The 11,655-nt window shown below is 53.2% G+C and overlaps 1 protein-coding gene across 1 annotated transcript in view; it reads right to left on the minus strand.

Annotated features, from left to right (window-relative positions):
- Positions 1–8,396, minus strand: part of CCDC27 (coiled-coil domain containing 27) — a 25,943-nt gene extending 17,547 nt beyond the window's left edge. The window contains exons 1-4 of the mRNA XM_004705471.1: positions 8,253–8,396; positions 6,689–6,824; positions 4,709–4,807; positions 3,133–3,290 (exon numbers count right to left, since the gene is read on the minus strand). Of these exons, the coding sequence (XP_004705528.1) occupies positions 3,133–3,290; positions 4,709–4,807; positions 6,689–6,824; positions 8,253–8,396 (537 nt within the window). The remainder of the gene's footprint in view (positions 1–3,132; positions 3,291–4,708; positions 4,808–6,688; positions 6,825–8,252) is intronic.
- Positions 8,397–11,655: the final 3,259 nt, after the last annotated feature.

An 11,655-nucleotide genomic window follows, 5' to 3' on the forward strand; every position in this document is an offset into this window, starting at 1 on the left:
TTACACAATTGATGTGTGTATGGATTGGGATAACAGTTGTATGAGCCCCTAATAAAATGTTAAAAAATAAATAAATATATATATATATATAGTGGAAGTCCTTCAACTCACTAGGGCTGCTGGGTCCAAGGTCAAAGAAGCAGACAGTTGAGTCTTCCCTCAGGCAATGCAAGCAGTCTGCCCACAGGCAGCAAATAGCAAGGCGGGTCACCAACAGCAGCTCAGGAGCTTAGTGAAGCAGGTCCAGATGGGATATCAAACTCAAGCAATGCAGGATCCTCGAGGGATGTATACACCAGCAGCATGAATCTCAAGCTCTAGTGACACAATCCACGGGTTGGCAGCCCCACAGGTAGTGTAGCTCACAAGTTGAGGCAGAGCCCTAGCTAAAGCAGCCGCATGCTGGTCCAATCATCAGAGAGCAAGAGAGAGAAGGGGGCGTGACTTGCTGAACCATTTATTTCTTTGCCCTCCAATGAAACTGGGACCTTATTAATACCACATGTTCCTATTGGCCAGGTTGGCACAATAAACCTACCCATCACACCTGCTAACCACAAGGTCAGAAGTTTGAACCCACCAAGCCACTCCAAGGATAAAAGATGAGACTGCTTATTTATGTAAGGATTTTAAGTCTTAGAAACTCGGAGGCAGTTCTACCCTGTCCTGTCGGGTCCCTATGAATCAGAATTGACTCAATGCTGGCCCGTTTGAGTCCAACGATTACTGGGGAAGAGCGAGCAGCTGATCTCATTCGCCTCGGAGATACTGAGTTCCAAGAAACAAACTAGTGGCAGCTCGTGCCTCTCATACACCCAAAGGAGAAGGGGTTCCCTAGGAAAGAAGCCAGCTCAGAAGGAAGCCGAGATGAGGGGAGAGAACTCTACTGCTCTGGATGGAATTGTGCGCCCCCAAAGTGTGTGTCAACTTGGCTCTGTCATGATTCTCTATATTATGTAATTATCCCCACTCTATGATCTGATGTAATTGTGAGTTTTATACCCAGCCTTAGATAACTGAGACGTACACTGAGGCTGTTGGAGCTCTTTGAGCCAGCCATACCTGCAGCCCTTCCGTGGGCCCATTCCAGAGCATGAGCTAGGTTAAGAACAATCCTGCAGTGAGCAGGCACCCTCTACCTACAGGTTTTTATTCCCTGAGGTCTGCAGGCCCTGTCCCAGCAGTGGAATTGTTTGGTCAAAGAATGCAGTCATGTTTTGAATGGGAATCTATCAGAAATGTTGATGTTGTGTGTCAGGAATACAAGAAAATAATGTCTCACAGGCCCACCCCATCTGCCCAATTGTATCTTCCACTGTGACCCCTACCCCTATACCCACCATGATGTGTTACTCATTTCCATAATCTTAATTTTTTCTCTAATTACCAGGGGCAGCTAAAAAGCGGAAGGCCCTCTCGGCACGATGGGCTGACCCAGTGGCGGCCACACTGGGCTCAAGCCTAAGGACATCTGTGGGGGTGGCGCAGACTGGACAGAGTTCGGCTCTGTTGTGCTTTTCTACCTCGGGATAGAGCATCCGTTTCAGCTGCTGCGCCAGTCCGGCTTGCTGGGAGGAAGACCAGTCTAGCAAGTGCGTCTCTCTCCGTCCATTCCCCTTTATGTTCGGTGGGCTGATATCGGTACAAGACTAGTGGACCCTCGTGGCCACTGGGCAAACTCACACTGTTAATACCCAGCACCAGCTGTGCCGGAAGGGGAGAGGATGCAATCCACCCTATCGGGCCTTTGGGAATTCTCACATACAGATTCAGAGGTCAGAGTCAAGAACACATGGAAGGAAGGAGTTACGATAGCTGCCAGACAGGGAGTGAGTCAACGGGGTAAGCGTCAGGGAGAGAGCTTAGAGCAAGGACAGACTCTTGTCTCGATCCAAGTGTGAATGGGTGAATAGCACCTAGCAACACAACAACCTTTTAAACACTCTTTATTCTTAATTGGAAAAGATAACCAGCTTTCTAAAAACGGAGACGGAAAACCAGCATGTACTAGCAGGATTGGACAAAACCATAAGCCCATTGATTCTCTGATAAGACTTGAAACTGACCGACCTCCAGCCGGACTGATCAAGGACGAAAGAGAGAAGCCTCAGGTTACCGGCAGCAGGAATGGAAGGGGCCCTCCCCTCTGGCTCAGAGATAAGGAATGGACATTGTGCCCAGAGATAAGGGTGGTGGCTGCTGGGTGCTGTCACGCCGACCTGGGCTCACAGGACGGGCTTCCGCAGGGTTGGCCCCTTGTCATTGTCACGTAAAAGGCCAGGCCTTTCTCCCGTGGGACGTTGGGTGGGTTTGAACCACCAACCTTTCAGGTAGCAGCCAAGTGCTTCACTGGTGTGCCACCAGGAGCGGATCCGTTTGAAAGCCTCTAGGAATGGGCACATTCCTAGGAAAACAAGGTGTCTCCCCCACGGAAACCACCCACTGATGTGTTTTTGTAAAGAAAGGGAACTAAGAAACTCTTTCTCTAAGAAATCTCCAGCCCAGCTGGCCCCCACGGCGGATGCTTCAGACCTGGCGGGAAATCACACCAACAGGGTGCGCACACTTGTCCAGGCAAAAAGGAGAGCCACTTCCCTACTTTGTGGGTGTGTGAGCGCGTGTGGTCGAACAAGGAATGGCTAGGTGGAGGAGTAGTAGGCCAGTCTCTCTGTCCCACGGGTGACAAGCAACATAAAGCCGTGACACACAAATGGACACCAACCTTGGCACGTCACGCCTGCTGGTTTGCATGTTTCAGAGTCTGTCCTACCAAGTGGGGTCACTAGTTTACATGGAAGATGCCTGGGTCAGGTTCGGGGGACATATTGGCAAGCTGTCCTGGAGGGTGTCACACCCCAGCCCGGTGAGGCTGCCGGGGCGGGGGGGCGCAGAACATTAGTGACATGTCTGATTCACGAGAGGTGACATTGTGGGTCTGGAGCATGTAACAGGCCACCCCGGGGTGGGGGTGGGGGGTGGCTGGCGCTGCTGGATGCCGCTAACCAGACACTAGGTACCTGGCTCCCACTGTGTGCTGGACCCGGGCATTAGTGCGGGGAGGATGTGGAGCGAGTGGGGGGCGGTGAGGGGGGCTGGGTTCATGCCATGGTTCCCCCTCGCCCTCTGGCCTACCTTCTCGTGGATCACTGAGATGTACCAGGGCATCTTCTTCCTTGGCGGGCTCTGCACGGTGGCTGGGCTGCTGACCACTGCGCTCGTTGTCTGGGACTTGCTCCTCTTCCGCAGGTAATTGAACTCACAGGCACTTTTGCTGAAGGACAGGAGGCTCTCTGGGTGGGAGGTGGGGGGGAGAGCAGAGTGGAGGCAGTGCCTGGTGCCCCACCAGGAGGGGAGACCTTCCTGGGCTGCGGTCCCGTGGCCTCTGCTGTGGCCACGCTCACTAATATGGGGTTCCTATGGTCTCCTCTGTCTCTGTGGTGGTCCGTTCCACCTGTCCACCTGGCTAGCTGTGGTGCCCAGGTGTTTGACGAAACACTCGTCTGGCTGCTGTTCCAGGGGGTGTTCCCAAGGACCCAACCCGCTGCCAAGGAGTTGATGCAGACTCATCGGGACCCTTAAGGACAGGGTAGCACTGCCCCTGTGGGTTTCTGACACCGTAACTCTTTGCAAGAGTAGAAAGCCTCGTCTTTCTCCTGAGGAGCAGCTGGTGGTTTTGAACTGCTGACCTGGTGGTTAGCAGCCCAGCATGTAACCAGTGCAGCAGCATCGGGACGCAGCCTCAAGCAAAACAGATTGCTTTCCAAGGCGTCCTAATATGCTGCTATGGAATCGTGTCACGTAATGCGATGGAATCACTTTCTATAATGGCTCTCATATTGTTTCTGTACTGTAATCGCTTCCCATAATAGAGTCTACTGCAACCAACCAGTCTGAGGCTTTGAGAGTAAGTAGGGAGCTCCCCTGGGATGTGTTCGGCTGCCAGACTACAAGTAGGGATCGCAGCTCTGTGGACGGGGAGCTTGCCAGCCCTCATAATCGTGTGAGCCAATTCCCTGGAGCAAATCTCCCTCCATCTTCTCTGTCCCTATATCTCTCTTTCCATCCACCTATCTATCTATCTATCTATCTATCTATCTATCTATCTATCTATCTATCTATCTATCTCATAGTTCTGTGTCTCCAGGAAACACTAAGACAATCACAAAATCCACACACTTTCAGCCTTATTTGCTGAGTCCACCCTCCCCGCAGACACAGTCTCAGGAGCGCAGCAGTGGTGACCACAGGTGACCCTCGGGTGCCTCACTGCATCTTCTAAACTCTCTGATGGAGGGAGCCGAACCTGGGAACCCAGCCAGGAGAGGAGGGCCACCCCGAGGCTGCCTGGTGTCCCCATCTGGGGCTGCAGCAGAGGCACAGAGCCTACATAGGCCCCCGAGCCCAAGGGCACATGGTCCCCAGGGCTCTCAGTTCCTTGGCATTGAGACTACGAAGGATCCACTTCAATGTGGATGTTGTCATGTGGTAGAAGGAATGTATCTACTGCATTTATTGGAGGGCAAGGTTGGATGGGTCTATCTGTTCAAGGAGGGAGGCAGCCCGGAGTCCCTACAGATGGGACACAGGCCCGGTCAGGATGAAAGCATTCACTCCAGCTTGGCCAGAGACATCAACCTTGGGGACCAGAAGAGGGGAGACTCCAGGAGGGACCCGGCCCACCCCAGCGCTGGGCAGGGCCCCCTCTCACCTTCCACGTGTGTGTCTGAGCCCTGATGGCTTGAGAAGTCCTCCGTCATCTCTGTGCTGACGTCCAGCTCCCTGGGCAGAGCCGCCACCACGCTCAGCCCTGCAGAGAGTTCAAAATGCCAGCTGGTCACCCGGAACCCCTTTCCTCCCCACAGGGCCTCAGGAGGGAGTCCTTTATTCTATTCATGTTTGATAAGCTCACCTTTGTCTCCTTTGTCCTTCCTCTTAAACCCGTGGTGAATTGGCTTTACAAAACAAACCAGCCTTCCATCCGACACATTGTAGGTGGCTTGTTCCAGGTCCCCGAGGGCCGTCTCCAGCGTGTTACGCCACCTCCCCCACTTTCCCCTGCGTGTCTCACTTTGCCCCCTCCCGCTCCCCTAACGCTTTGGAACTTCGTCCTGGGGGAACCGTCTCCCCTTAGAGCTCAGAACGGTTGATTATTCTGACGAGGGCATGCCTCACAGCTGTCACTGTCCCCCTCAGAGACCCTCTGTTGTTTTGGCCTGAAAATCGGGTCCTGGGGATGAGTTCAGTCCCAGGCCTGAAGGGTGACTACAGGTTGTATGTGGGGGGAGGGGGGGTGTCCTTTCGGAGTAGTGGGTCACGGCAGCCGGGCACCATCTAGTTCTTCTGGGTGTTCCTGTGGCCCATCAGTCTCTCTCTCAATCTCTCTCTCTCTCTCTCTCTCTCTCTCTCTCTCTCTCCTTTGCTCCACCAGCAGGGTCACCTTAGATGGCTGCTCATGAGTTTGTAAGATGGAGAGAGCACTATGTTTGTGGACTATGTAGTGTCAGCTGACCTTGGTGCCAGGAGGGGGCTTATCGCAGGCGATTACTGTTAGTTGATGTTGAGATGACTCCCCTCCCAGTGGCCCGATAGGTGCAGAATAGCACTTGTTCCATTTTCAGGAAGACTAGACCCCACTTTCTGGTCTGTCATAGCAGCTCATCCCAGAAGTCTTGCCAACACCTTTCTGCCTCAAGACTGGGCTCACCCATAGGGGAACCCAATTTCTGGTCCACAGTGCCCGTGCATTGTAGAGACAGAGCCCCACATCCAAGACCATGCCTGGAGACTGTCCACAACAGAGCTTTGCAACTGGCAGCTCAAAAGGTTGGCGGGCCAAACCCATTGGTCGACATCCATTGGCATCTGAGAAAGGCCCGGGGCCGGTTCTACTGTATCACACAGGGTTCCTGAGAACCACATGGGCTCGGCTACATCCATCAAGAACAGCAGCAAGTAGGATAAGGTGCATGGGAAAAGGGAACCAGTCAGATCTGGAGCCAGCACTCCCAGGGTAGGGCGGGGGCTGGTGGATGGGCTCTGGTGTGGCCTGGCTCATGTGAGCCCTCCTCTGAGCCTCCTGCCCTGCCTGACAACAGGGGCAAGCTACACGAGCCAGTGCCGGGTCCTTGGGTGGAGCAAGCAGTGACGCACAGGACTATTCACTGAAGGGCTGGAGGTTCGAGCCCACACAGAGGCTGGAAAAGCAGCTAAGGAGGCTCCCACAGAGCACAGCTCTGTTCTGACCTGCAGGACAACCCCAGCCGTCGGAACCAACCCAGCAGCCACTGGGGCTTGGCCTTACAGCCAACTTTCCTAACCTTTCCGGAACCTCAGGCTTCTTCCCTTCTGGCCTATCCCAACTCTTCTGAATCTTTCTTGGGAAAGGCAAGAATGATGGGAAAATAATAATATGCAGCAAGACCTAGCTATCCTTCTCCTTTACTTCCCTCCTCTTCCTTCTGTCCTTCTTCCCTCCTGCCCCACATCTACCTCCTCCTTCTTCCTCTCTCCTCCCCTCTCCCCTCCTCTTCTGCCCCTCCTCTAAGCCTCAGCTGCTCCTTCCACAGAGCGGGGAGGGGGGGTGTCTTCAGAAGCTCCTCCCACACAGGGTTCCAGCCGCTGCTCCCAGGTTGACATGATGGGGGGGCGGGGGCGGGGGGAAGCAGCGACCCTCGATGGTGGCTCTTACCATACTGAGACATGGACGTGGCCCTGGTACTGAAGCGAGGGCAGCCTGGGCGCTTGAGGAACGCCCTTCGCAAATTATCCACTTGGGACGTAAAGCCATTGTAGCTGGGAGGGGTGTCGCCATCCAGGACTTCTTTCTGGCAGTGGGTAGAGAGGATGGTCACTCCGAGCAATGGCCCGGGAGCCCCTCTTCCACCAGGGGCTTGCCAGACCCCATGTATGGGTCTGTGTCCTCTCCTGCTCTCCGTGATGAGTACGCGGGGCTGCTCAGTGAAAGGAATGTAGACCATCTTAGAAACCGTCCTCTACGGAGTCTAAGACCAGGAGCTTACAGTCAGGCTGCTAAGCACCAGGTCAGCAGTTCGAAACCACCAGCTGCTCCTCGGGAGAAAGATGAGGCTGTCTATGCACGTAAGGAGATACAATTTGGGAAACTCACAGCGGCAGTTCCACCCTGTCCTGTAGGGTCACTGTGAGCCAGTATCAGCTCGATGGCAGGGGGTGAGTTAAGTCTAGGACAACACATTCAGATAGCCCGGTGGGTGCTGTGCCCCCACACCCGTCACGCCTCCTCCTTTCTCCAGGCACCTCGTAAGGAAACCTCGGGGGACGGGGGACGCAGTCTCCTTCCCCAGCCTTGGGATCCAGACCCTCAGGGTGCAGGCTGCACCAGCCAGGGAAAGCTGGCCCGGCCCACCAAGGGCCGCATGGCCCCAAACCAGCGAATTCCCTGGGAGAACTCCGTAAAGCTGGAGACCTGGGGCTCCCGCCCCCCAGACAATAGGCGCATGGGTGAGAACAGGAGGGTCTGCCATATCAAGGCCTCTCCCTTCTTGAGGCGACCTGGGGAACACTCCCATTTCCCTCCTGACGCCCACAGCTCGTGGGCGGTGCTAGGACCTGAGGAAGGGGGGCGGGTCTACTCCACCAGCCCCTCCCTGGGGGAAAGAGGAGGCTGTCTGCAGTCAGACTCCTAAACCCTCCCTGGGGTGGCTCTGAGTTGGAATCGCCTCGCTGGCAGGAGGTTTGGTTTGGGGCTCTCTGGGCTGGCCAGAGCAGCCCTGGCACACAATGGTTAAGTCTCGAGGCTGCTGCGCAGAGGTGGTTCAAGACCAAAGAGGCGGCTGTCAGCTTGCTTCCATGAAGGTGTGTGGCCTTGGCAACTCTCCTGGGCCTCGGTCCTCCTCTGCGGTGGGGCTTTGCTAAGCGTCAGTGGGATCTTTAAAAAGGGCTTGACAAAGGAGCCCTCGTGGTGCAACCGTTAAGCACTTGACCGCAAGCTGCGAGGTTGGCTGGTGGTTGGAACCCACCCGGCAGCTCTGAGGAAGAAAGGCCTGGCTAGCTGTCCCCCTGGAGATGACAGGCCCAGGACGGCCTAGGAGGCAGCTCCCCTCTATCTCATGGGCTTGCCGTGGGCCAGAACCCCCTTGCCTGCACACAACAGCAACAACACTGCCAACGCCATGGGCGGGCACTCAGCAAGGGGCCATCTCCTGGGCGCTGGGCTAGTCGGGCCGGCCAGACACTCCGGCCTTTCCCCCCTTCTGCTTGCCGCGGCTTAGTACCAGCTTTGACTTGTGGAAGGAGCACCTCCCCTCCGGGGTCTTGGAAACCCGGCGGGCAACACAGTGGAGCGAGGCCAGCCCCTTCGCCATCGTGTTGGGTGCGTTGTCCCGCTTGGCGGGGCTGACTTCCTTTGTGGGTAACATCAGGAAGGAGAGAAAGGGAGGCTGAAGCTACTGCGTGGACGAGGAGACGCCGACCACTGCTCAAAGCCACCCTCGGTTCGGCGCCGGGTGTCAACGTCAGCGTGGTCTCCTGCTGGACCTGCCCACTGGCACGGGCAGGGACAAGGCCAGCCGCCGAGCTCTGCCAGCCCACATCCTATTGGATGCTTGGAAGTATGTGTGGCATCACAGATGTCTCCATAGGAACCCGCAGGCCATTCATCTCTGCTTTCTGCAAGTGGGGAGGGCCTGGGTGGCCCCATGACAAAAACCACCATGGGGGGAGGGGTGATGGCTGTAAAAAGGAGAAATGTCTTCTCCCACAGCCCTGGAGGCTAAGTGTTCCAGATCAAGGTCTCCACCATGCCACCTTTCCCACAGGGACTCTCTCCTCGTCGCTGGGGTCTGCCAGTGACCCCCTCACCCTTATATGTCCGTTTGTCACGCTGTGGTGGTCTGCACCTTGCTGTGACGCTGGAAGCGATGTTGCTGGCATTTCAAGTAACAGCAGGATCGCCCAAAGGGAGCAGGTTTCAGTGACGCTTCTAGACGAAGACTAGACTACAGACCAAGAAGAGGAACAGGCTGAGGGATTCTCTACCGGCAACCTTACATAGCTAGCATGGGGGCATCATCGGATATCTTGAACCACGTAGGAACGGGAGTAGAACATTGTCTGATGGCGTGCCCGCAGATGAGATCCCTCAGGGGGGAAGCCCCTCAAAATGTCCTTCCTGGAAGCCGAGTCAGCACTGGGGAGCTGAGGGAGAGCATCAAGAACACACACTTGGAAACAGCAAGAGGCCATTCACAAGACAAGCAAGCAAGAAAGGATTGTAGCAGATCCGCAAGGAGACTCTGGAGCTTGTTTCTGCACCTAGAGGAGCTAAGGCCAATGGAAGCAAAGATGGAGCCAAAGCGCTGAGCAGAAGATTTCAAAGGGCAGCTTGAGAAGACAAAGGTTTGTCATAAAACATGCCCGAATTTCACTGTGGGAAACTGACAGCCTGGAAGAAAGCGGATGTGGCCCACTCCCGGCACTGGGGACCACGGGCTTGGCGTGCCATCCCTAGCGTGAGGCAGGCCTCCTCACTGAGCGACGGGAAGCACCGCAATACGCACTATTCCAGGAAAGACGTTTCTCCACAGCATACCTGCTCCCCGTAAGTGGTTAGATGAAGTTGTTTTCTATAGACGCTTGGCTCCTCTCGTGCACAGATAAAGGATGCTTATCTTAAATAACGTTTGCTCCTCTCGTCTCTTGTACGCCTCGTACTCCCCTTGAAGTATTCCCTCTGAATGTACAGTGCCCACTTGTTGGAAGTATAAGATTAACAAGAGGCTTGCAGGCCTTAAGAGCTACAAAAACCCGTTGTTGAATAAACTCTGGCCTCATCTCCCTCTTCTCGCTTCTCCCAAGAGGGGAACTGAGTCCCCTGCGCCCCTTTTGTGGTCTGCTTTAATGGTGCACGTCCCTCCTGGGGCTCATTCTACTGTGGGGCTGGACCCCCACCCTCCACCCGTATCTGTCACCTTGATGTACTGGGGTGGCTTGTGTGTTACTGTGATACCACTGACATATCAAATACCAGCAGGCTCACCCAAAGGGAGCAGGGTTCAGCAGAGCTTTCAGACTAAAATCAGGCTAAGAAGAAGGCATGGGTTGTCCACTTTAGAGGAATGATCGCTGAAAACCTTATGGATAACATCAAAACATTGTCAGATTACAAAAACCTTCTGAATAGAAACAGAGCCTTGTCAGCAATGGGACCAGAAGATGAGCCCCTTCAGGTCAGAAACCACTCAAAATGTGACCAAGGTCGGGCTGCCTTCTCAAAGCAGAGCTCCCCATAGTGATAGGGATGGAGTAAAGCCGGTGGCAGTAAAGCCTTCAGGACCTTCATTTGCTGACGGAGCACGAATCAAAATGAGAAATAACAGTGGCAAGCATAATAATCAAAATTTGGAAGTATACAGTGTGAATCTAGGAAAATTAGAAGTTATCATAAATGAAATGGAATGCATAAAGATTGACATTCTAGGCATTCGTGAGCTGAAGTGGGCTGATATTGGCCATTTTGAATCAGAAAGTCACATGGTTCACTATGTCAGCAATGATCAGTTCACAAGGACTCATCTTGCATTCATCATCAAAAAGATTTCAAAATCTATCTTGCAGTCTGTGATAGAATAATGTCTAATCATATACAAAGAGATCCAGTCAATACACATATTATTCAAATTTAAGCGCCAACTACAAAAAACTAGTGGTCCAGAATTCTATCAATGTCTTAAATCTGACATTAATCAAACATGCAATCAAGATGCATTGATAATTACTACCAATTGGAATGCAAAAGTAGGAAACCAAGCGGAAGAAACAGTAGTTAGAAAATATGGTCTTGATGCAAACAAAGCTGGTGATTGTATGATAAAATTTTGTAAGACCAATGACTTCATCGTTATAAATATCTTTAAAAAAAACACAAACATTAATTATGCACATGAACTTCGCCGCATGGAATATATAGAAACCGAATTGACTACAACTTTGGAAGAGGTGATGGAGAAGTTAACAGCTAAAACCAGGTCAGGGGCTGACTGTGGAACAGACCATCAATTGCTCATTTGTAAGTTCAGGTTGAAGCTGAAGAAAATGAACACATCTCCCAAATCCAAAATACGGCCTTGAGTCTATCCTGTGTGAATTTAGAGACCATCTCAAAGATAGATTTGCTGCATTGAACGTTAATTACAGAAAGCCTGATGAGCTGTGGGAGGACATCAAGCATATTATCCATGAAGAAAGCAAAAGTTCGCCGAAAAGACAAGAAAGAAAATCAAAAGGGAAGCACACAGGCAGCATGTCTTAAACTGAAAGAACAAACAAATTCAAGCCTCGAGTTCAATGTTGGAAGATTCCATGGGCAAATATTGAATGATGCAGGAAGCATCAAAAGTCAATGGAGGGTGCTCCTGCTTGGCGTTCAAGTGTGGTGCAGGGAGACCTAGTCCAGCCCATGCAGCTGGGGGTCTGGGGTGACCATCTGGTGCATCCGTAAGTCACAAGGAAGGGTTTCCCCTGCTCTGACTGGTGTGTAAAGTGAGCATGACTCATCACCGTCCACCCCTGCCCAGTGCTTCCATTCTCATCTCTCCTCCTGCTGCCGCTTCTGGGACTTAGAGACCACACCACATTCCCTAAGGTGCTCAGAAGTGCAATGTGGAAATGACGCTATAT

The sequence above is a fragment of the Echinops telfairi genome, unplaced genomic scaffold (assembly GCF_000313985.2).
Source record: "Echinops telfairi isolate 266 unplaced genomic scaffold, ASM31398v2 ScPeMD7_7457;HRSCAF=8495, whole genome shotgun sequence".
NCBI classification, from domain to species: Eukaryota; Metazoa; Chordata; class Mammalia; order Afrosoricida; family Tenrecidae; genus Echinops; species Echinops telfairi.